Source organism: Polypterus senegalus, chromosome 13 (assembly GCF_016835505.1).
Source record: "Polypterus senegalus isolate Bchr_013 chromosome 13, ASM1683550v1, whole genome shotgun sequence".
Classification (NCBI taxonomy): Eukaryota; Metazoa; Chordata; class Cladistia; order Polypteriformes; family Polypteridae; genus Polypterus; species Polypterus senegalus.
Genome location: NC_053166.1, coordinates 122,531,925 through 122,557,309, shown reverse-complemented (window position 1 = coordinate 122,557,309; position 25,385 = coordinate 122,531,925). Strand labels below are relative to the sequence as shown.

At 43.6% G+C, this 25,385-nt stretch overlaps 2 protein-coding genes across 8 annotated transcripts in view; one reads left to right on the top strand and one right to left on the bottom strand.

The window, feature by feature from the left end:
* Positions 1–25,385, top strand: part of LOC120542878 (transmembrane protein 94-like) — a 47,457-nt gene that overhangs the window by 2,664 nt on the left and 19,408 nt on the right. Inside the window, exons 2-27 of one of the 7 annotated variants that reach the window (XM_039775589.1) lie at positions 21–134; positions 217–344; positions 4,176–4,315; positions 4,438–4,634; positions 4,715–4,866; positions 4,949–5,051; positions 5,319–5,405; positions 6,051–6,155; positions 6,225–6,329; positions 6,596–6,687; positions 6,957–7,021; positions 7,110–7,283; positions 9,366–9,468; positions 9,594–9,736; positions 9,822–10,003; positions 11,213–11,324; positions 11,432–11,520; positions 14,102–14,201; positions 14,288–14,396; positions 15,935–16,133; positions 16,339–16,416; positions 19,999–20,084; positions 20,167–20,248; positions 20,327–20,475; positions 20,549–20,676; positions 20,775–20,868. In XM_039775589.1, the coding sequence (XP_039631523.1) occupies positions 21–134; positions 217–344; positions 4,176–4,315; positions 4,438–4,634; positions 4,715–4,866; positions 4,949–5,051; positions 5,319–5,405; positions 6,051–6,155; positions 6,225–6,329; positions 6,596–6,687; positions 6,957–7,021; positions 7,110–7,283; positions 9,366–9,468; positions 9,594–9,736; positions 9,822–10,003; positions 11,213–11,324; positions 11,432–11,520; positions 14,102–14,201; positions 14,288–14,396; positions 15,935–16,133; positions 16,339–16,416; positions 19,999–20,084; positions 20,167–20,248; positions 20,327–20,475; positions 20,549–20,676; positions 20,775–20,868 (3,116 nt within the window). Of the gene's footprint in view, positions 1–20; positions 135–216; positions 345–4,175; positions 4,316–4,437; positions 4,635–4,714; positions 4,867–4,948; positions 5,052–5,318; positions 5,406–6,050; positions 6,156–6,224; positions 6,330–6,552; positions 6,688–6,759; positions 7,022–7,109; positions 7,284–9,365; positions 9,469–9,593; positions 9,737–9,821; positions 10,004–11,212; positions 11,325–11,431; positions 11,521–14,101; positions 14,202–14,287; positions 14,397–15,934; positions 16,134–16,338; positions 16,417–19,998; positions 20,085–20,166; positions 20,249–20,326; positions 20,476–20,548; positions 20,677–20,774; positions 20,869–25,385 lie in introns of all 7 variants that reach the window. The other 6 variants (XM_039775585.1, XM_039775584.1, XM_039775587.1 and 3 more) reach the window with 6 other exon arrangements.
* Positions 1–25,385, bottom strand: part of LOC120542882 (GRB2-related adapter protein-like) — a 41,895-nt gene that overhangs the window by 16,327 nt on the left and 183 nt on the right. The window lies entirely within an intron of this gene.

Below are 25,385 nucleotides of genomic sequence, written 5' to 3'. Positions count from 1 at the left end.
TGTCTGCTTTCCCTTTTCAGGAAGTTGTGGTGGATGGACTTTCCACACATCAGGCACTCTCTGACTTGCGGGACAGTCTACATCAGGCTTTGTCCAACTTCAACCTGCAAAGGCAAGCCAGACGAAGCTGGAAGGTAACACCTGAGCTCCCCTGGTAAGTCTAGTGCCTCCTTCTGGACGCTACTCCAACTCTGCATTCTTGCCTTTCCACCTCAGGGACTATGGAGACAGAGTTTTCTGCACCATTCAAGTCGCTGGTCCAGTCTCCACTGGCCGGGAGCCCTGCTCATGTTGCTAGCCGCGGTCATGCTGCTTTGTTGTCATGGAAACCAACTACCAGACAGGTAAGTCATAAAGAGCCAAGCGCACCTGCGTGAGAAATTAAACCACCATACGCCTGAGGCTTCCTCGTCTCAGCAACTGTGGCTACTTTCAAATTCGGTTATTGAACACACTCCAAATGTCAGTAGGAAAGGTTCCAGTCAGGACAGTCACCCCCAGTGTCACTGGGCTGGGTCCACAAAGCTCCCAGTTTGGCCTGTGCTTAATGACAGGTCCTGACAGCTCCAAATTATGGAACTAACCTTCCATATTCAGCCCATAATATCTGCTGTCTCTAAGAATTGTGTCACCAGCTCCCAGGCTGATATCTGACTCCCTTTGTCACTAAGGTCCCCGTGCTTCCTAATTAAAATGTTAACTACCAGAGTCACTTCAGTTTGTCCAAACAATTTAAGTGTGGTGGCTGACTCCATGTTGTTGTGACATGTTGTTTTGTGACAGGTCCCTAAATTTGTTTCCTCTCATGAACTAACAACTAGGGACATTTGGATAGATCCCAAAAGCTCCAAGTGCCTTGTGATGGGTCACCACAGCTCTAAACTCTGAAACTAACTTCCAGTGATAACACACCTGCCAGTTCAGCTTCTGATTCCCAGTGTCCTAGAGATATGTTTCCATATCACCCCTGTCCCTATTTCCAGTGACACATTCCAACAGATACCAGTTCAGTCCCTGTCTCTCACTTTCACATGACATGTCCCCACGTATGACATGTCCCCACAGATCCCACTTCCCTCAATGTCTCTTAGTTTCACATAATACATCTCCACAGCTCTCATTTCAGTCCTTGTTTCCCAGTTTCATGTGACAACTTCTCACTACTCCCACTTCAGTTCCTTTTTTCTCGGTGTCATGTGACACATTCTCACAAGTCCCGCTTCAGACCTGTCTCCCAGTTTTATGGAACACGTCCCCACAGTTCCCACTTCACTTAGTATCTCCCAATTTCATGTGACATGTCCAAACAGTTCCCACTTTAGTCCCTGTCTCCTAGTTTCATGTGACACATTCCCACAGCTCCCACTTTACTCAATGTCTCCCACTTTCATCTGACACATCCTCACAATTCCCAATTAGCTGTCTAACTCTCAGTTACACTGAGACAGGCCCCCACATTTCTCTAGCTTCTAATGTTATTTAGTTGTGTCCCCAAAGTTCATCTTACTCTTAGGGTCCCTAAAGCTGAGCTCACACTACATGACTTTCAACACCCCAAAATTACTGGACTGCTCACATTACACCACGACTTCTTCCCTGTGATCATTGAAGTGTCCTCACCGTGGTGTGCACACTACACAATCAAGCGCAAACCAGGGCCACAAAGGCGTGTGAAGTTCTGTTGTCTCATATAAACACTTTAGACGTCACGTTGCCAAAGTGAAGCTGGAATTCAAATTGAGCTCTCATTTGTTTAAATAGAAGAGAGAAAATGATGGATGGGAATTATGGAGGGGGGAATAGGTGTATTGACACAGGGACCTTCTTGGCTGAGTTCTATTAACTTCTTCTCTACAATGCATCTTGGGTTCCATCAAGAGGCTATCCTTGACATCATTTTGAAGTTGTCTCCAGTGTTTGCCTCGTCCAATTAATTTCCTCTCACATTTTCTTTGGGTCTGCTCACCATGTAAAATTTTGTGCTGGAATTTTCAAACACACTGGGGAATCTCGGGACACCTACGACGGCTCTAGACTGGCTCAGACGTGTCATTGAACTTTTCTTGCTTAACAAGCCTCAGGGATGGGCATGCTCATTTATTTGGCTCCGATCTGTGGCTTTTGTCCTCAATCCCAAAATTTGCCTGTGACCAGGAAATCATTTTGTGTGAGTGCTGGGAAAGACAGTCAGCCCCCCTTATTTCTCGGCCGAAGTCCCATGCTGTAAGCGTCCTGCGTCATGTCCACAGCTCCCATTTTGACATCTACAGTTAGGTCAATAAATATTTGGACAGAGACATCTTTTTCTAATTTTGGTTCTGTACATTACCATAATGAATTTTAAATGAAACAACTCAGATGCAGTTGAAGTGCAGACTTTCAGCTTTAATTCAGTGGGGTGAACAAAACGATTGCATAAAAATGTGAGGCAACTAAAGTATTTTTTTAACACAATCCCTTTATTTCAGGGGCTCAAAAGTAATTGGACAAATTAAATAACTGGAAATAAAATGTTCATTTCTAATACTTGGTTGAAAACCCTTTGCTGGCAATGACAGCCTGAAGTCTTGAACTAATGGACATCACCAGATGCTGGGTTTCCTCCTTTTTAATGCTCTGCCAGGCCTTTACTGCAGCGGCTTTCAGTTGCTGTTTGTTTGTGGGCCTTTCTGTCTGAAGTTTAGTCTTCAACAAGTGAAATGCATGCTCAGTTGGGTTAAGATCAGGTGACTGACTTGGCCATTCAAGAATTTTCCACTTCTTTGCTTTAATAAACTCCTGGGTTGCTTTGGCTGTATGTTTTGGGTCATTGTCCATCTGTATCATGAAACGCTGCCCAATCAATTTGACTGCATTTAGCTGGATTTGAGCAGACAGTATGTCTCTGAACACCTCAGAATTCATTCAGCTGCTTCTGTCCTGTGTCACATCATCAATAAACACTAGTGTCCCAGTGCCACTGGCAGCCATGCACACCCAAGCCATCACACTGCCTCCACCGTGTTTTACAGATGATGTGGTATGCTTTGGATAATGAGCTGTTCCACGCCTTCTCCATACTTTTTTCTTGCCATCATTCTGGTAGAGGTTGATCTTGGTTTCATCTGTCCAAAGAATGTTTTTCCAGAACTGTGCTGGCTTTTTAGATGTTTTTAGCAAAGTCCATCTAGCCTTTCTATTCTTGAGGCTTATGAGTGGCTTGCACCTTGCAGTGCACCCTCTGTATTTACTTTCATGCAGTCTTCTCTTTATGGTAGACTTGGATATCGATCGCTACCCCTGGAGAGTGTTGTTCACTTGGTTGGCTGTTGTGAAGGGGTTTCTCTTCACCATGGAAATGATTCTGTGATCATCCACCACTGTTGTCTTCCGTGGACGTCCAGGTCTTTTGCGTTGCTGAGTTCACCAGTGCTTGCTTTCTTTCTCAGGATGTACCAAACTGTAGATTTTGCCACTCGTAATATTGTAGCAATTTCTTGGATGGGTTTTTTCTGTTTTCGCAGCTTAAGGATGGCTTCTTTCACCTGCATGGAGAGCTCCTTTGACCGCATGTTGTCTGTTCACAGCAAAATCTTCCACATGCAAGCACCACACCTCAAATCAACTCCAGGCCTTTTATCTGCTTAATTGATAAGACACAACGACGGACTTGAACACACCTGCCCATGAAATAGCCTTTGAGTCAATTGTCCAATTACTTTTGAGCCCCCAAAATGAAGGGATTGTGTTAAAAAAATGCTTTAGTTGCCTCACATTTTTATGCAATCTGTTTGTTCACCCCACTGAATTAAAGCTGAAAGTCTGCACTTCAACTGCATCTGAGTTGTTTCATTTAAAATTCATTGTGGTAATGTACAGAACCAAAATTAGAAAAAAGTTGTCTCTGTCCAAATATTTATGGGCCTAACTGTAATTCACTGGGTCCACCTATTTCAGACATTAACTCCTGAGGTCATTTAGATTGGTCCACCATGCTTCTAATTCCTAGTGATGTTAAGTCAGGTCATTGCAGCTGCCAGGGTCACTGAGGCAAGTCCCTCTATTTCAGACCCCTTTTAGGGTCATGTAGACAAGTCCCAGTTTGGCCTCTAATGTCCAGTATCCCTGTATGATGGTGAGCCAGTAGATGATGATGACTGGGATGCTCACTCTCACTCACCTTTCCTCTTTCACAGCTGCTGGACACAGGCGCTCAGTGGTGTCTCCCTGCTTGGACTTCTTCTGCTTAGTCTAGCTGGCCTTAGCCTGCAGCAACACCTCTTGAAGGCTCAGGAGCCAGTGAGGCAGGTTCAAGCTGTGATCAACATGGTCAACGGTACAAACAAAGGGAAAGGGAGCTGGGTAAATGAAGGGTTGACCATCAGGTACCTAATGTGTGCCAACCTGGCCTCATGGATGTGTGCCAATTCTTAACATTTTAATCTTGCGTTTGGGCAGCTCTTCTCTGCAGTCCTGCTTCATGTGGTGATGTCCACTATCCCGATCTGCTCACTCCTCCTTCCCAATCCATCTCACTCCAGTGGACTTACAGAGATGGTTGTTTGGTGAACTTGCCTGTTAGTCTGCTGGTCAAAGGTGATATTGTGGTTCTGAGGCCAGGGCAGGAAGCCCCCACATCTCTGAGGGGCTTACAGGTAGACAAGTAGATTCAGTGTGGTCTTGTTAATATGGTCAGTTACTTTGTTCACTTCCACGTACCTTGTTTTCCTGATAGGAAAAGGAGCATGTTGTTTTGGAAAGGGGAGACATCTTTTGCCATTTCTCCTCTCCACCCTCTCCCCTGGACGGTGACAAGCCATGTTCTCACCACGTGCTTCAACCTCAGCCCTTCAGAGTGACCAAGACACCAATCGTAGAGAGTGTCCAGTGAGTTCCTTCCACTGCAGAAGTCAGTTGTTTGGGGCACATGTGGAGTTGCAGGTCTGACCTACAATGTCTTTGTGGACAGGAGGTATCTGGAGCTGGGAGACCAGAGGCCGGTATCCGTATTGGATAATGAGCGCTTTACAGCTCAGACAATTCTGGAGAAAGTAGTTGCTCCACTGGTTCTGGTAAGACACATCTCAAAGGTGGCAGGTCAAGGTAAGAATGTCCGGAAGTAGCTTGGATCATATGGTTTAGGAACCTGGTCAGTTGGAATGAGTCAGTTTGGTGAGGCCAGGTCAATGAAGGAGTGTGGTGATTCAGATTCCAAGAGAGACTAGGCCAGCTGGTGGCAACTGATCAGTTTCTGTGGGGATCTGAGAATGCCAGGCACTGGCAGAGCAGGTCAGTGTTAGGAAGCAGTGGGCTAAGATATTTTTTCTCTTTCTCGATAGGCATTGCTGTTCATCATCAACTGCACTCGTTATTTTTTTGATGCCCCTGGCTCAGGACCCTGGCAGTTAATGCTCCTTCAGTTGCAGGTGGGTGGAATGGCTCTCCCAAGAGCTTTGCATGGCTAAGCACTGGAACGCTAGGAATGAACAAATGGTAGGACTGTTAACAGTAAAGTTGGTAAGGTGCCAATGGGGCTGATAGGACCAAGCAGAACAGAGCCAGTGGAATGTGCCCATGATGTCACCCTATGCAAGGTACACTTCTTAGCTGGCATGTTAGTTTTTCTTTTGGAGTTCCACCCTGCCTATAGTTTTGCTTATCTCTTCCATGTTTTGAAGAGAACAGCTGTGGCTCACTACACCATCACTTCCATATACAACATCTCTTACTGAGGCCCCAGTAATGACATTACCACCATCTTCTTGATCACATTGCCTTCACCCGTGAGGATTATTTCAAAGCTGGATTCACCCACAGCTTACTATACCTGAAACTAATTGCTAAAGAATCTCAGAGGTGGGGGACCCTAGGGGGCACTCAGTGGTGCATATTTTCCATTAGATTAGGTGCAGGCTTGGGTTTTCATGGCTCCTGGGAGTGACTGAAAATGTATGTATTGTATTAGGGCAACCATTAAGCTGGCAGCCCAAGGGGAAGGCATGAGTCATTTGATGCATAAACTGAAGGAATCTGCTTCCTGACAGGCATGTTTTGCACGTCTGTGCCCGCAGGTGAATGGAATCCTGCCATTGCTCCCTCTAACTTTTCCTTTGCTGTGGCTGCTGCTGAGCCTGTATGGTGCAGCCCGAGTCTTACGCCAAGTGAAAAAACCTCCGGTGAGTGGCAAGAGCAAGAGAGGCAAGTAGCCACTAGAGCCCAGAAAATGATGTCTCCTCGTTTCTCAGGCAGGATGGCTGCAATCTTGGAGGGAGTGTCTCAAAGTTCTGTGTGGGTGCTCGTTGGCATGGGGTCACAACACCAATCTCCTGCACAGTCTTGGCTCTGTCACGGTAGGGGCATCAACTTGCCATTAGCCGTGCTGGTTTTGTCCTTTGCTCAATGGGTCCTGCACTTCCTTTCTAATATGGCCCAAAGTTCTAGAGCAGTTTTTTTACCTGGCATGCACCTCAGTCCCTTCCACTTTAAAACATTCAGCATGCTCTGTTCTTTAGAGTGTACCCTAAACAAATTTCCTCCTAGAATGCTCTGCTCCCTTGTCTTCTTGAATCCCAGGTTCTGTGTTGTGTGGATAAGCAAGGAATCCTCTCGTTCCCAGAGCCAAGTGTGGACAAGGTGCTCTTCTTCACAAGAAATAGTCTTCCTCCACAAGAAAGGGGTACTGGAACAGCTGATGGACAACAGAAACAAGTGAGTCCACAAGCACTCTTGGTCTTTGTTTTACTGGGCTGATTTTTCTCAAATAACGTTCCTCTTGACCAGAGCTCCATGAAGGTGTTGAGTTTGTCACAGGACAGAGAAACACTAATGGGTGTGCAGTTTGATGACCCTCGATGGCAACATTACAGCTCATCTCTCAGACCGCTGGGCCTGGGCACCCTGCTAGGCCTGTGCAACTCAGTAGCTGTAGCCAACATCTGGCAGTTGACTGACCATCTGTCCAATGTTGCTCTCTTCAGAAGCTGCCCTAGCTGTCCCCCCATCCAGATGCCTTGGGGGACATGTGAGCTTGCTAAAGTCTTAGGTAACAGAAATTCTTCAAGTAATACCATTCATGTAGAGATCTGTGGAGGAATGGACTCTGTCTGTCACTCATGTCCTCTTACTTGCAGGCTTCTCCTCCCATGGGAAAGATGCCTTCCAGCAGCAGATGAGCTTTGCGGTGTACAATATAAATACAAGTCTCAGTTCAATGGATATGCTGCCATGGCACCTTCCACCAGTGACTAGGAGAAAACTGCCCCTGAGCCATGCTATCTGCCTCATCTTCCATGACACCACCACAGGTTGTTTGATTAGTTAATAAGCGAAAAGGGCTGATTCTATTGTGGACAACATTCACTTATTTCAGGAATGATGTGAGCTATACAGATTGAAAGGGTGTGTGAGCCCATATTAAAATGAAAAGAAACAATGGTGCACTCTTAAGGAAATTTAACATAAAATGAATGCAAGTCTGGTCCCCTATGAGAAAGTGAAAGGTAGCAAGGAGGCCAAAGGCATCCACTACAAGTAAATGTAAGCAAAGAGATCGCAAGTGGGATCTATTGTGGCAGCGTTTAAGGAAGGAAGAAAGATGGATGGGGTAGCCTACTGAAGAACTTAAGGTAGTTAGATGTCTAGAGAGGCCTGCTATGAGAAACTGCAACACAGAGAGATGGTCAGTGAAGAGGGTAGTGCAGAGGGTTCTAACATGGGTGTATGTAAGGTCTGAAGATAACTAGTGATGTTTACTATGACATAGTGTAAGGAAATGACAGATTGAGAGTAATATTCACTATAAGAAAGTGTAAGGAAAATTGGTGCAGTGTGGGGGAGGTTTAGGTAAAGAGATGACCCTTAGGGTCTCCTATGACATAGTGTTAGGTAAAGAGATGGTCAGTGGCATCTATGGAGGAAGACATTCCCATAGCGCAGGGGTCCTCAATCACAGTCCTGGAGGGCCGCAGTGGCTGCAGGTTTTTGTTCTAATCAAGTTGCTTAATTAGAAAGTAATTCTTGCCAATAATTTAATTTCATGGCTTGTTACTGCTTTAACTCTGTCATGTCAAGTCATTCTCATATCCTAGATTTTCTTCCCCTTTCTAAGGATATCAACCAAATGATTTGAAGGCTAAAATGGACGAGCAATTCACAGTCCTTCACTTTCCTTCCAAGTATTTAATTAAACCCAATAGTGCATGATAAATACACACAGGTGTAAATGGTAACAAGCTAAATGGAGAAATGTTAGTCTCTTTTGTTATTTGCATGTTATTGCTAATTAGAAGCAATTAAAAACCGAGAATGCAGCTGTTTAAAAACAAAATACCCAATAAGGGTTCAAAATCGTAATGAGCGAGACAACTGAAGTGAAGCAGAAGTGTTATTTGAGCAATAAGTGCTTCTTATTAAGTATATGGGTTGGAGCAAAAACCTGCAGCCACTGCGACCCTCCAGGATTGTGATTGAGGATCCCTGCCATAGAGAGACGCCTGGGCCCACTTTAGAAAGTATAAGGTAGAGAAAAAGGCAGAGGGGGCCAGTATGGAAAAGTGTATGGTAGAGAAATGGACAACATTATCCAGTACAAGAACATATAAGCTAAAGGGATGGTCAGTATCATCATCCACAACAAAGTTTAAGGTAGGAGAAGGCCAGTGATATTTTTTATAAGATTAACAGGTTGTACTGTGTAAAATAATGTAAGACATGGAGATTGGTTAGCAGAGTCCACGGTGAAAAACAGCATTATAAAAAAAGAGAGATGGTCAGTATGGGGAACAGTGCTTGAAGTAGGCCGATACTACTCACTGTCACACAGTACTGGCACCTCTTCCAATTTTAACATTGGGTACCGGCACTTTTTCCTAGCTTACTAGTCAATATGGGCACCATTTTGTGAATCTTTCTGGGGGAGCCTGCCACACTTCCACTCTGGGAGATGGCCAGTAGGGTCCACTTTAAATAAGCTAAGAAAAAGGTCTTGGGGGTTACCCTATGAAAAATTATAACTCAAAGCAATGCCTACTTGGGCCCAATGTAAGACAGTTTTAGGTAGCAAGATGGTCAGTGTAACTCCCTGCTCAGCAAAAAAAGTGAAGTGAAAAATTTAAAATTATTGGGAGTTAAACAAAAAGTAATGGACTCCATTCAGGAGACAGCTTGATGGTCAAGCCGTGGGCTTTTTTGCATCAGTCAGATAGCCAGAGGTGTCTCTTCGGATAATTTTAAAATGGCTTGATGACTAGTAATATGTTGTATGTGCAGTTTGGGGTCCCCTAAAGGGAGGATGTGTGCTGTTGTGGTAGGGAGTAGGGCTCACTTCTGGACAGATGAAGGACTGTAGATGGCTAGAGAGTCAAGCAGTAATATTTTGATTTGCTCAGACACTCTGCAGCTCTTCTCGATCGGCTCAGCAGACACAATCTTGAGAGAATGCACCGACCTGTGGGATGGAGCTGACATCCAGCCGCTCACAGACTCTGTTAGGTACATTTTGGTTACTTTTTCCCTCACACTAACCCGGCATGTTGTATGAGATGCCATGCAGACAAAAGACACAGGCTAATGGAGAAATTTGAATGTCCATCAGTTAATTCTACTCTCCCATTCAGGAAAAAGGTGTTGGACTTTCATCAGAGAGCCTGCATTGCAGGGCAGTGTCTTGCCATAGCCTTTAAACCTGTCCTGTACCCCATAAATCCTGAACTCAATGGGATGTGTGTGCAGATGCCTTCAGGAGAACGCCAGGTCACTGGTGGGTGTGGCAATTGTGGGGTTCCTATTTTATTTGACATGATTCAGTAGACACTGGACTGAACTTGTGTTTTGTGCCCTTCTAGGTACAGACTCTGAAAGCATCGATGAGGATGACCTTCAGATGCTTGTCGGTGACCAGATTTTCCTTGGTTTGATTTCAACGCAGTATCAAGCAAGGCCAGAGATGGTGCGACTTGTTGCTGGAATGGATGATGCCTGCATTCGTTTTGTTTGGTTTTCTTTGGAAGAGGAAGTAAGAAGCAAGGTATGCTGAGATCTAATGAATAGTGAGGGGGCTGAAAATGGGGGGAAATGGATAAGCCACTCAACCCTGTGAAAAATAAAATCCAGGTTCAATGTGCAAAGTACTGTGACCCCCTACTTATGTATGTTGGGCTGTAAAACAAAATCCTTTAATCCTATTAAATGTCCATAAAAATATGCTCTCTAATCATGTCCACCACCTTTTGCCCTCTACTGTGAGACACAGCTACACCTGGTCCAACCTTGGCAGACCTTGACCAGCCATTCCCATTTGTGACTTTACTGCTCTTTATCTAGTTTCTGAGTATGATTACTGTGAAGGTTTTGTAGAACTTTCTCTGATTAATTACTAAAAGGCAAACGCTGGTTCACTTCAGGCTCCTGCTGAGCCCAACTTAACTACTACAAAGGGAAAACCTGTTGTCTTATCCAGAATGTGTGCTCATCCTTGCCCAGATTTATTGATTCAGTTGTAGTCTCTGCAGGTCCCAGCTAATCCTTGTCCACCACTCAGATACCATACATGATCCCTTCCCATCTATTCTGAAATATTCAATGCACACCTTATCTTATCCTTTTACTTATCAGTGATAGCCCTGGTTTAGACCCAGTCTCTGTAAGTTACTTCTGAGCCAACACCTAGAGACAGCATTTTACCTTCCCAGTTCATGTAATCCATAACTAGAAAACAACAATGAACATTATCCAGCCCCTTCAGAGCCCATCTAATCCACTACTCAGGCTCAAAACTGCATTTTGTCAACTCAGTGCAAGTCCTTTCTAATCCACTGTTAAGGGGCACATTAAAAATTGTCTATTCCTAATAGAATTCACCTACTCTTGCCTTACTCAGGGGCAACACAGGAGCTTGTCTAAGTCCACACGAGCTACCTCTGCTCCACCACTCAGAGAGCCTACTGGATCTTCTCCATTTCCTGTAGACCCCATCTGTTGTAACACACAGAGACAATATTGGATCTTGACTATTCCTTACAGATCTCTTGTGATACCTTACTTAGAAACATCACTCAATCTTGTGTAGTCCCTGCAGAGAGTTCTTTTCTAACCCGCCACTCTTTGACACCATTGGATCTGGCTAAGTCCCTGCATGTTCTTGCTAATCAATTATTAAGAAACAAGATTGCATCATTGACTCGCTGCACATGCCACGTCCTTCCCATTTACTGTATGCTTTTTATGTGGAATTCAGGTCTTTGCAGAAAAGATGGGCCTAGAGACAGGATGGAACTGCCATGTCTCCCTGCAGTCTGAACTCTTCCCACTGTATATGGAGAGTGAGAGCTACCATGACAAAGCAGGAGGTGGTGTCCAATTTAAATCCTGTATTTACTTGTATAAGTCATCAGTGGGAGGAAGCAGCTGATTTAAAGGAGTTCAGGTTTAACTTTAATTTGTTTCTGCTTTGCAGATTCTGAAGACGCAGATTGGTTCACTAATGAGTCGGGCATTCCCAGCCTGGATAGAGAGCAGGAGTCTCTTCTTGAGGATCTGAACCGGGTGAGAAATTGGAAACTATGCGAATGCTCTGATGATTTATTAGACAAGAATTCTTATCTGATATCTGAGAAAACTCCAGGTTGTCTCCATCTGTGGTCAGTAACTTTGTGGGGTTCACTTCCACTGCCTACATTAATTCCTGGTATGGCACCTGCTCAGCTCAGGACTACAAACTTCTCAGCAGGGGAAAGGGGGCTCACAATATTATTGGCAAACATCTGCCTTCTGGTTAAGTCATATATAACACAATCTGCCTTAGAAAAGCTACCCTCCAGAGTCGCTTTCTCTCCCTGCTGCATTCTGTGGAATGGTGCAGGACCATCAGAACTCACACCTTGAGATTCAGGCTACTCAACAGCCACTCATACCGTGTTTCTTGAGTATATCGTCTAGAACTTTAACAACAATTTTGATAAGAACAGGCCATCACACCAACATGCTGGTCAATCCTATTCATCTGACTTCTCCAGAACAACATCAAGTCAAGGTCTTAATGAGTCGTAAAGTCCCACTGACTACCATACAACTTGGTAATTTATTCCATGTGTTGACGATCCTCCACATGAAGAAGAACATTCGAATGTTTGTGTGACTTGTGTGTCCCCATGGTCTTGTTGAAGAACTAATTTTTAAATAGCAGTTGGAATCCACTGCATTAATTCATTCCCTTTATAACTTTAAACACTTCAGTCATGTCACTTCTTAATCTCAGTTTGATAAAATGTAAAAAAGTTCAGCTCCTTCAGTCATTCCTCACAGCTCATACCTTTCAGTGGTAGAATCATCCCATCATCTTTTCTCTGGACCTTTTCTAGGACTGCTATGTCTTTTTTGTAGCATGCAAAACTGCAGATGATGCCTTAACCACAAATACTGTAACGTTAACATCCTGTTTGGATGTGGAGAGTGATGGTCCACTATGACTCGTAGGTCCTTCCCATATGATGTACTTTCAAATTATGAACCTCCAATTGTGTATTCCTATTTAGAATTTTAACCCCTATGTGTAACACCTTACATTTACTTATATTAAATTTTAATTTGCCACAAATGTGCTCATGTTGAAATTCTGCCCAGGTCCCTCTGCAATAAGTTGATTGATTCTACCTTAGTTTAGTCTGTAGGCATAACCAGCCTGTTAATTATATACTAGTCCAGACCGCTTGTATATTAAAAAGAGCGGCGCCACAGATCCCTGAGGGACATCACTTTAACATCACTGAATTTTGAACATCTTCCCCTCACCATAAACCTTTGTTCCCAGTGTTTAAGCCAATTTTGCACCCACCTACATGCTATGCCATGCATTCTCACTTCTTTTAGCTTGATAACTTACCTTTTTATAATACTTTATCAAAAGCTTTCTGTAAATTAAGATAAATACATGAGTAAACCAAAAAGTACAGGAAACTGACGCAATACAAAACGCTCGCAATGGGTTATGGGTAGTTTGAATGCACACAGATTCACTCATTAGTCTAGTTGAAGCCAAGGTCAAATGAACATGGACGCTCCACCACGGGATTGCACCATTGTTGAAAAACACACCGAGTAAGATTTCTTTGGGCAGAGGGAGTGAAACCTGGTGAAATTCACCAATGGAATTGAAAACGGCACAAATCAATGAAAATGTTTATGAATGAGTGGAAAGGTTTAAAGCTGGAAGAACAAGTGTAAATGATGAAGCTCGATCTGGTCCACACAAGATCACATTTATGTGGTGAATGCCTTCATCAGAGAAGACCCACAGATTACATTGTGCACCGTTGTTACACATTTGGATATCAGCTATGGATCTTCACATGCTATAACGCATGATGACTTGAGGGGTACCGTAAAATTTGCAGAAGATGGGTTCCCAAACAGCTTACAGAACTGCATAAGCCAACATCATTGGGTGAACTTCAACAGGTTTCACTCCCTCTGCCCAAAGAAATTTTTATTTGGCATGTTGTTCATCAATGGTGCAAACCTACAGCGGAACACCCTTATTCATTTGATCTCAGCTTCAACTACACTGACGGCAGTACGCTGCACTGTGTGTGTTCAAACTACCGTACATTACAAGCCATCACAAACATGCTGCATCAGCTTCTATCCATTGCATCATTTTAAATTCCCTTTATTTTTTGATTTATCCTCGTAATCTCATATGTACCTCTGTCTTTGTGGCTTTCTCACAGAATTCCATCACATCAACCCGACTTCCTCATCTGAACCCATGCTGACTGCTCAAGTAGCACACCCGATCTTCACATGTAATTGTTTAAATGAATGTACCTGTTAAGTTTCCTGGCTTGCAGTTACTTAGATGACCCTGATCATACTTTACAAAGAATGGGATAATGAGTTAGTTGGTACTTTCTAATCCTTAGGAATTTATCCAGTGTGCAGTTTTCAAAGAATATGTGTCAAGAGTTTATAAAGATTTGAATTTAATGTACAAGTGGGGTATTATGTATTATTTGTTCTTTTATTATACTGCTGCTGCTAACCTGTCGGAGACATGCCAGAACAAATTTCATTATATTTACTCCACAAAAATAAATCTGAACCTGAATGACGACGTTTTGTTCTCCAGGCAAAACTTCCCAAAGGCATTGAGAATGTGCGCCCCCATCTGGAGAACATAGACAATGTGCCACTGCTGGTGCCCCTCTTTACAGACTGCACCCCTGACAGTAAGGAATAAACCTGTAAGATTTAAATACTGAGCTCTGCACCGCTCTTCATCAATGTTTTCTAATGGAGAATGACATTTCTGTAGCCATGTGTGAGATGGTGAAGATCATGCAGGAGCACGGAGAGGTGACATGCTGCCTGGGCAGTGGCCTGACCCTCAGAAACTACAAAGTTCTCCTCCAGAGTGACATCAGGTACGTTTACAAGTGCACAAGTTACAAGTAAGGGGAACACCAAGTAGGCTAATTTGCACTTTCTAATAAATAAAATGAAGATCTGTATTTCATTACTTTCTTGGTTATCATGGCACTGGAAAGACGAAACATGTTGCATGTTGGTCAGAAATGCAAGGATGAATTTTACCATACTCTGTACTCATTTGGCTGACACCTTCATCCAAAGTGACTTACAACATTTATGATACAATTGATTACATTTCTTTTGGTTTTCCAATGGGAGCCCAGGCAGGTCAAGTGACCTACTCATGGTCACGCAGGGTCAGTAGCAGGATCTGAACCCACAACCTCAGGGCCTTAACCACTACACACTGCCAGCCTGACTGCCTAGTCATGACGCTGCTACCACTACTACTCCTAAATGAAAAATGAAAATGTCCTGCTAGAAAGCCAATGATGTGGCTCAGAACCACACAGGGTGGGGATCTGAACTGGGAGTCTATTGGTTTTTACTTTCTTAAGACTGTCTTGTGGCCTGACCAACAAACACACTGGGAGGTATGGGGCTATAAATTAGAAAGATCCTGCAAATTAAAGGCAAGACTGAGGACCGTACTTAGGGGTATGGTGGGAGTAAAGGGCATTTGATTGAGGAACACACTGGGGTAGAAGGTCTGAGCTAAGAGTTATGGGAACTTCACTGAGAAATCAAGCAAAATTACACTTTTTATTAGATAACTAAAAAAAGATTACAATATGCAAGCTTTTGAGGTAACTCAGGTTCCTTCTTCAGGCAAGATGTATTTGATTTCATCTTTTTAGTTAACCAATAGGGCAGCACGGTGGTGCACTGGTAGCGCTGCTGCCTCGCAGTTAGGAGACCCAGTTTGCTTCCGGGTCCTCTCTGAGTGGAGTTTGCATGTTCTCCCCGTGTCTGCGTGGGTTTCCTCCCACAGTCCAAAGACATACAGGTTAGGTGCATTGGCGATTCTAAATTGTCCCTAATGTGTGCTTGGTGTGTGGTGTGTGTGTATCCTGCAGTGGGTTGGTGCCCTGTCGGGATTGGTTCCTGCCTTGCGCCCTGTGTTGGCTGGGATTGGCTCCAGCAGACCCCCGTGACCCTGTGTTCGGATTCAACGGGTTGGAAAATGGATGGATGGATGGATGGATAGTTAACCAATAAAAGGTGTCATTTTGATCGACTTCTCATTGCATCCATAATGGCTAACATGGTGCAACCCCCTACTTTTACTGGGAACTTCATTGAGAAACCTGGAGGAAATGCTACTTTGTTTAGGGCCGAGCTTACAGTCAGTGACTAAAAGGTAAAAGGACTTGGTGCTAGGAAGGGAGGTGCAGCACTTTGATATGGCAGCACACTAAGAAGTGATGATACGTGGCTAAAGAAAACTCTGGAACAGCCACCGATTCACCTGTAAGTATATAGAATTTGGTTCAGGGATACAGTGTTTATTGCTGTAATTTTGTCTATTTGCTCTCCACTGTTTTTTCCTGCCTTGTAACTCACTTTTTTAATTAAAATAAACCCCCTTCAGCATTGCTCTGGAACCGTTGTTTCCATCACCTTGTGGTATTGAGAGTGGATGCCCTTCAGTGTTGGTTCCACACAGTCCAGTAGGTCCTACACCTTCATGTAATCCCCTGCTCCAGCTTGCCAGTGTCCTCTGTGGTATGCCCTGTGCTGTTCACCTGACACAGCAGGAAATTCCTAGCATCATCTGCCTCATCAAACAGGTATGTTGACCAACAAAGAGCCAGCTTCTCAGAAATAGCCAGCCGACAGTGCAGTTGAGCCATACCGTCAGGGTACTCTGATATCTTTTTCATGCACTCTGCTGATATCTCCCAGCTTCTTTCCAGATGAATGTTTTTCCATCAGCCTGAATATAATAGCAACTTGCAAAGATTTAACAAACACCTGTGACATCTTGTATTCCAGGCAAGACATACAATATCTGGCATCAGAAAGTGCTTCCTCTTTCTCCTGCAGTGCCAGCTCTCTCTGGTCCTTATTCAGGTGATGTCCTTTCTCCATCTCTTTTTCATTACAACCTCTGCCCATCTCAGCCTTCCTTTGTTTTACCTAACATTGTATCTTGATCACCTTAACCATGTCTTTTAGAAGACACAATCTTCTGAAAGATGTAAATTTTCTTCTACTCACCCTTTCCCTCAGCATTTTCCCTTCCCTTTTCACCCTCACACTTGGCTCACTTTACTGCATAGCCTGCCATCTTCCCACTCGGGTTGTGTGTTTTCCCTTCTATTTTTAAAACTTGCTCTTTAGCTGAGGTCCTCCTTTTTGTTCTTCAAGCTTTATCATGCTCCACACAATCATTTGCTCAACTTACTTTTGCCCATCTCACATATGTCTCATGCACAGCTTTAGCAAATCTTTCTTAAGTCCAGCTTGGCCTCTTGTCGAGCTTGTCCACTCTTCTACAACTCAGGTCACATTTGCTTCCTAATTCCAAGTGCACCTTCATGCTCCATATCTTCTTGTTGGCCTACTCATCTTCTAGTCTGGTTCACCCATTTAATGTAACATACTTCATAATCTGTTTGACTTTTTATCCATCTTACCCATCAACCACTGGCACAGGGTAAAATCTGTGAGCTCACTACAATAATGAACATGAACCGCAACCTTAAAAAGTGTTACATTTACATTTATTCACTTAGCAGATCCTTTTATCCAAAGTGACCTACAAAAGAGATCCAAACATAATTGGGTAACATCAGCCTGGGGGCTGTTTTAGAGCAACAGAACTCAGATTTAATGTTCAGATATTAAACATTTTTCCACATTTAATGTTATTTTGCATGCTGTTGTTAACATTGTGACTTGTTGATGTCATTGCAGCACTCCAACCCCCATGCACAACCACACAGGCACAAGTCCCTGGTCCACATAAAAGATTTATTGTAACTGCAGTTCCTTACAGCAGGATTCCCACAAGGTTGCACAAGCACAATTCTCTTCTTCTCTTCTTTTCTTCCTCCACACCTCCCAGGTGATCTTTATCCCTCTTCCACCCAACTCCAACTCGCCTTAGTAAGGTAGAGCAACTACTTTCATCTAAGACCGGGTAGTAGGTCCGGAATTACGACATGGTCCACAAGAAAAACTTCCAGGTTATGTGGAAGTCCCACAAAGTAGAGATTGCTAATCCCTGCAGAACCCAATGACAGCACCCAGAGAACCCTGCCCTATTGGACTACAGCTCCCAGCATGCCCTGAGGGTATCCATGTGGGTATTCTAACCCACGGATAGTGCGATCTTTCATGTTGGGGGAGTAAATAGTCCAAACATTTTATCTCCCCTGTTACAACCTTTATGTTGGCCACCCGGCTGGGGAAGAGTCTTCTGTACATTCCTGCCGAGATGCCAACATGTACACTGGTATATTGGGATCTTTTGCAGATTTTCTGACTAGGCCCCTCTGGGTTGAAGAGATGCAAAAAGTGTCCTTTAGAGGTGGCAAACCATCTTCTTCGAGAGCAGGTCTAAAAATCAATATACTGTAGATTTCTAGTGTGCTGGTTGTTTAAGAATCATGGTGACTGGAAAAGGCGGGGTTTGTGGCTTCAGTACATGGTAGTGATGTCATCCATCTTACAGTGCCTTCTCCTCAATTCTAAGCGAGTGAAAAAACAAATTAGTGGCAGTAATTCACCTTCTATTTCCCCAAACGTGTGGAAACATTCCTTAGGCTTGCATGTATGACAGAATGTATAGATGTCTGTCCTCAATGTTCCCCGCATGAGCAAAATGAACAAAACAATTTTGTCAAAAATATGCAGACAGAGTCTGGTTGCCACACTCCTTCACATTCTTTGTCAATGTAATATGTATGAATATTTCAGCTTGTGACTGCAAGAAGAAAAATAGTAGATGAAAGTTCAGAGCTGTTAGTTTAAGTGCAAGTGGTGTTGCCAGATTCGTACACAGAAATATCTGACCCAAGGGAGAGGGCACAAGACAGGTGAGAAACATTGTGAAAGATTTGGATGAAAAACAGTTGTTACAAGAGCAGTGTGAATCCTTTCTGAAAAGGTTTGATTCATGTCCTTTTTTGCCATTCATATTTCTCTGAAAACATCAGATCTGTGTCACATTTAAGGGAACAAATGGGAACTGAGCTACAGGATTTTTTGGTTTCAAACATCAAGCACAAAGTTGTACGCACCGCACTACAGTCAGATGTCAGGCTCCGGTGATTTAAGAACTGTGCAGTTGGTTTTCAGAATAAAGGAGTAACAATCAGAAAAAAAATAAGACAATATAAATTCCACAAATTAAGTAGGATAAACCAGGAAACATCAAACTGGATCATAACTACTGATCATTAAAAATTGAAACTAAAAAAAATATAAGCACAGCAAGCTTGGACCAATACTAACGAAATTTTGAGAAATCCTTGACAATTTCCTGCATTTATCACTTTTTGGGCAAGGAAGATAAGGAGTAAGAAGGTTCTTCTGTCGGGCTCACCACCATGCTTCGTTTACCCAATGTCCAGCAAAATGCTCTGTTGATGACACTGGCAGCATTTCACCAATAAACTTAGATATTATCTTTGGTTAGATGTTATGTGTGAAAATTGCTTGCTTTGATCACCATTTTGATACTTTCTTTTTCTTTTCATGATGTAACACTTTTTCGTATACTAGCTAAGTATTATTGTGCTCACCCATCTGTTTCCTGAAACATCACGCGACACACCAGTTTTTCACTGTTTCACACTCCAAGAGCTGTTGGGTGTCCCGTATATCAGTGCATCCAACCCCTGCCTGTCTGCCAACTTATCTCACTGTCACAATGCGGTCTAAATTCTGCACCTGACTCCTTTCTGGGGGAGGGGCTCTGATCGCTATCTGTTGCCAATGGCATCAGACCCGTATCATGAGAGGAGTGAGAGAGTCTGGCTACGCATCATGCCTTTGTCATTTACTGTGTTTTTGACCTTTGGGCTTGTTTTTCTTTCTTCTTGTTTTTGGATACCTTTGCCTGTCTAATATTTTGACTGCCTGTCTGTCTTTGGATCACTCTTTTAGATGATAGCATAAATTAAAATGTATTTTTGATCTTTACAAACCATTTTAGTCATCCCACCAGTTCCCACCAAACCTCCTCACCCTGCATTTACTCTTGGTCCTCACAGTTTTCTTGCTTCATAAGTCACTGTCGGTGGATTTCATTGAGAAGGATGTGCCTGCTATTCACCCAATTTCAGATTTTCACAGCTGACACTCTCCTGCTTACTGTCTCACCTCTTACCCTCGTGTCCAGCTTCTTTTCAAAATTCCTTTACCTCTTTTATGTTAATTACCCCCTTGCCCAACATACTCCTGCAGCCGTATCTCCACTGCCAGTTTCATTCTCTCATTCATTTTCTTCTTGCCAAGTGTTGCCTTTTATTCTTCTCTCAATTTACACCTTCTTCATTACAACTCTCCCTTACGTTCAGCTCCCTAATTTTCAGCTCACCCTCCGATCCTGAACTCTTTCACAGTTGTCTTCTTACTCAATTTCCTGTCATGCCCATTTCATTTTCTTCTCAAGTACACCTTGGTGTTCTTCCTTCTCTGCTGCAGGTTCTAGGCTGTGTGTGCCAGCTTCCTCCTCCTCTTGGCACCACCGATGTGATTTGTCTGTCCTGCATCAGCTTCCCCATGGTCAGGTGAGTGCTTCTTTCTGTTCCTCTGTCTACCAGATGATTTGCAATGTGTGAAAGTGACAACTGTTCTTGTATTTTTGCACAGCGTGTCTCTTCTGGGGAAACCCCCTGACAGCACAATCATGAAAGTGCCGACAGGCAAAAATCTTAGATTCTTACCAAAAATGGTGAGTCTTTTTTATATTAAAAGTCCGATGGAATATCACTTGGATCTCCACTATCTTGTGCCCCTTCTCTCCATTCAGACGCAGCAGTTCTTCATTCTCTACTTTCTAGTCAAGTTTGGCCTAACCATGTGTACCTACCTGGCTTGCTTTGGATTTATGCTCCATGGATTCTGCAAGAAGACCCATCCAGAATCAGTAGCAGGCTGCCATCCACATGCACTTCTAAGGTGAAGGAGGATGGGTTGATGTTGTACTCCAGGTCCATTAGAATCCTTCTGACATCGACTTTCCTCTCACCAGGAGGATATTCTGCTTTTTCTTCAGGTCTCATAGCAACAGAACTGTAGCACCAGACTGGTTTGGTGAACATGCAGACGGCCTCACGTTGGCTCAGAAGGTCATGGCCCTCTTTGTCTTACTGAATGGACGTAAGCTTTTGTCTTCAAGTAGAAAACCTTAGCTGGTCCAGACACCTGTTTCGCCCTCTTCGGCTACTTATCAGTATCCTAACTGCTTTTAATTGCAGTGTGCACCTCAGCCAGCCATGTTCACCGCTCCAACCCACTTTGGAAGCAAAGTCCGCTGAACAATCGATGGTGGATTTCAGTTGTCTGTGCTGCGTAAGTTACCCTGTGTGACAGCTGCTCAAGGCTGCTAGAGGCAAGGTGCTTCCCCAACTGCCTATGTGGCAGATTCACCCATGACAAGTACCATCAATGATTAATCCAGTGCTAAGTTTCAAATGTCATGTGAAAAGTAATTATCCCTCAGGATGAAACTCAGGATGGGGGTGGTTAACAACCAGGACGTGCTGATTTGCTAAATGTTGGTGATGTTTTAGAGTTTTTAATCTACTGTCAGCAGGGCCAGCTATAGCATTTTTGCTGCCTTTAGGTGCAACACACCCCGAATTGCTTTGAGTGGAATCATCACTGCCAGATCAGTATATAGAAATTGGAGACATGATAAAGGAGCCAAATGTGGAAGGTTTGGATACAAACAGTGAATTTACAATTTCAGAATGTCGAGAGAGATGTTTGATTTCTTATGGCAATGTCTGTTTACAAGGTTTAAAAAAACACAATGGAGGGGTGCTATTTCAGATAACATTTAGGAACTGGGTTTTAATAGTAGGCTTTATTTAGTTATATATTTATTTCTCTAAAGTAAATATATACTGCTCAAAAAATTTAAGGAACACTTTTTAATCAGACTATAGCATCAAGTCAAGGAAACTTCTGGGATATTGATCTGGTCAGTTAAGTAGCAGAGGGGGTTGTTAATCAGTTTCAGCTTCTTTGGTGTTAATGAAATTAACAACAGGTGCACTAGAGGGGCAACAATGAGACGACCTCCAAAACTGGAATGGTTTAACAGGTGGAGGCCACTGACAGTTTTCTCTTCTCATCTGTTTTTTCACTAGTTTTACATTTGGCTATGCTCAGTGTCACTACTGGTAGCATGAGGAGATACCCTACAGAGGTTGCACAGGTAGTCCAACTCCTCTAGGATAGCACATCAATACGTGCCATTCCCTGAAGGTTTGCTGTGTCTCCCAGCACAGTCTAAAGGGCATGGAGGAGATTCCAGGAGACAGGCAGTTACTCTAGGAGAGCTGGACAGGGTCATAGAAGGTCAGCAGGACCGGTATCTGCTCCTTTGGGCAATGAGGAACAGGATAAGTACTGCCAGAGCTCTACAAAATGACCTCCAGCAGACCACTCAGAAACAGACTTCATGAGGGTGGCCTGAGGGCCCGACATCCTCTAGTGGGCCCTGTGCTCACTGCCCAGCACCGTTGAGCTCAATTGGCATTTACCATAGAATACCAGAATTGGCAGGTCCATCACCGGAATCCTATGCTTTTCACAGATCAGAGTAGGTTCACCCTGAGCACATGTGACAGACGTGAAAGGGTCTGGAGAAGCCGTGGAGAACATTATGAGGCCTGTAACATCGTTCAGCATGACTGGTTTGGTGGTGGGTCAGTGATGGTCTGGGGAGGGACGCACAGACCTCTACAGGCTAGACAACGGCACCTTGACTGCTATTAGGTATTGAGATGAAATCCTTGGACCCATTGTCAGACCCTATGCTAGTGCAGTGGGTCCTGGGTTCCTCCTGGTGCACGACAATGCCCGGCCTCATGTGGCAAGAGTATGCAGGCAGTTCCTGGAGGATGAAGGGACTGATACCGTTGACTGTCCCCCACGCTCGCCTGACCTAAATCAAATAGAACACCCCTGGGACATTATATTTTGGTCCATCCTACGCGGTCAGGTTGCACCTCAGACTGTCCAGAAGCTCAGTGATACCCTGGTCCAGATCTGGGAGGAGATCCCCCAGGACACCATCTGTTATCTCATTAGGAGCATGCCCCCCAACATTGACAGGCATGCATACAAGCACATGGGTGCCATACAAACTACAGAGTATGATTTGGAGTTGCTGCAATTAAATTTTGTCAAAATGGACTAGCCTGCTGCATAATTTTTTCACCTTGATTTTTGGGGTGTCTTTAAATTCAGCCCTCTGTAGGTTGATAATTTTCATTTCCATCAAATGATGTGGCATCATTTCGGCAAAATTAAAGGAACACTTTTTTTATTGGGCCTGGCATGAAATCAATTAAACCTGTCTGATAATTTTCTGGTTGGTTAAGCAGCTGAGGTCATTGTTAATCACTTTCAGCTGTATTGGTGTTCATGGACTTAACGACAGGTGCACTAAAGTGGCAACAATTAGAAAACCCTCAAAACAGGACTGGTTTTACATGTGGAGGTCATTTCAAGTTTCTCCCTCTTGATCTTTTTTGGCTGGTTTTCCACTCGTGCTAGTTTTGGCTTGAGTAATCATCTCTACTGGCAGTATGAGGCGATTCCTTAACCCTACAGAAGTTGCACAGGTTGTCCAACTTCTCCAGGATGGCACATCCACACGTGCTGCAGCAAGAAGGTTTAATGTGTCTCCCAGCACAATCTCCAGAACATGGAGGAGATTTCAGGAGACTGGCTGTTATTCTCAGAGCTGGACAGGGCCGTAGAAGGTCCTCAACCCATCAGCAGGACCGATACCTGCTCCTTTGTGCAAGGCGGAACAGGCTGAGCACTGCTCATGCCCTACGGAATGACCTCCAGAGGGCCACTGGTGTGAATGTCTCTACCCAAACAATCAGGAACAGACTTCATGAAGATGGCCTGAGGGCCCGACGTCCTGTAGTGGGCCCTGTGCTCACTGCCCAGCACCGTGGAGCTCAACTGGCATTTGCTCAAGAACACCAGAATTGGCAAGTCCGCCACTGGGCCTGTACTTTTACAGACGAGAGCAGGTTCACCCTGAGCAGCTGTGATAGACGTGAAAGAGTCTGGAGAAGACAAGGAGAACGATATGCTGCCTGCAACGTCGTTCAACATGACAGGTTTGGTGGTGGGTCAGTGATGGTCTGGGGAGGCATATCCATGGAGGGACACACAGACCTCTACAGGCTAGAAAACGTGCACCTTGACTGCCATTAGGTATCAGGATGAAATCCTTGGACCCATTGTCAGACCCTATGCTGGTGCAGTAGGTCCTGGTTTCCTCCTAATGCATGACAATGCCCGGCCTCATGTGGCAAGAGTATGCAGGCAGTACCTGGAGGATGAAGGAATTGAAACAATTGAATGGCCTTCACGATCCCCTGACTTAAACCCAATAGAACATCTGTGGGACATTATGTTTCGGTCCATTAGGCGCCGCCAGGTTGCTCCTCAGACTGTACAACAGCTCAGGGATGCCCTCATACAGATCTGGGAGGAAATGCCACAAGACACCATCCGTCGTCTCATTAGGAGCATGCCCCGACATTGTCAAGCATGCATACAAGCTTGTGGGGGCCACACAAGATACTGAAAAGCATTTTGAGTAGCAGAAATTAAGTTTTTGAAAAAATGGACTAGCCTGCCACATCTTCATTTCACTCTGATTTTAGGGTGTCTACACAATTGAGCCCTCTGTAGGCAGAAAACTTTTATTTCCATTAAAAGACTTGGCATCCTTTTGTTCCTAAGACATTGCCCTGTCGTTATTTGTATAGATATCCAACTTCATATTGAGATCTGATGTATCTAATGTGTTTCTTTAAAGTGTTCCTTTAATTTTTGTGAGCAGTGTATATATATATAGTATATAAAGTACTTTTCCATTACATTATCAAACCAATTAAATTGTAAATGAAATCTGTAGCTCTCCATTAATACTGTCAACTGACCAGACAGCTTACAATGATGGTGACAATCTAGTTATAAACTTACAAACACCGTTCCATAAATATATACATTTCATTTAGGTTACTGAAATAAATTGTTAGACTTAATATATTCAAAAAATTCATCTTTAAACATAACCCCATTATTCCTATTTACTGTAGCCTTAATAATGAATGCAAATAATGCAGTAAAAATATTCAATCAATGCAAGTCAGCTCCCATAAAAACAAAAGTAAAACTAAAATTGGCACCTGAAGAAAATAAACATATGAGAACATTCTGAGTAGAGTGAGCCTCTGTCAAGCTGCATACATGAAGACAATGCATCCTGGAGTTTGGAACACCACCCGTAATAGACTCGTATACAGTAGGTTGTCAGACATTAAGACCAAACATTGCTAGTATGCAAAAATAATATAAATAAATATATTTGGGTTAATCAGAATCAGACTATGGTATTGAGTTAGAGTACCTAAATGGTCAAGCCGTCCCTGACTGTCAGAAATATACAAACTATACCATTATACATGGCAGAACACAATCATGAGTAATGTTACTAAGATTTTGATGTAGACATGCTTAAACATTTGATTTCTGTGGAAAAAAACTGTCTTGGCCTAGAGGGAGAGCCTAATAGAATTCAAAGGTTATCAGAGCCTCCCAAATGGCTGCTGTGGAGGCAGCAATGGGCCTGGAGGAGGGAATCACAGGAAATGCAAACGGATGTACAGAAGGATTTGCCAGATTCAAATTGCTGAGGCTTCTTTGCGTGTGAACCATCCTCCTGTCTGAATCATGTTTTGAAAAATTCCAAAAATGCTAATTTGCTGAAATGTGCCAAACTTCACAGCACACAGCTAAACTCGGGCCAACTAAAAAGCCAGACCTTA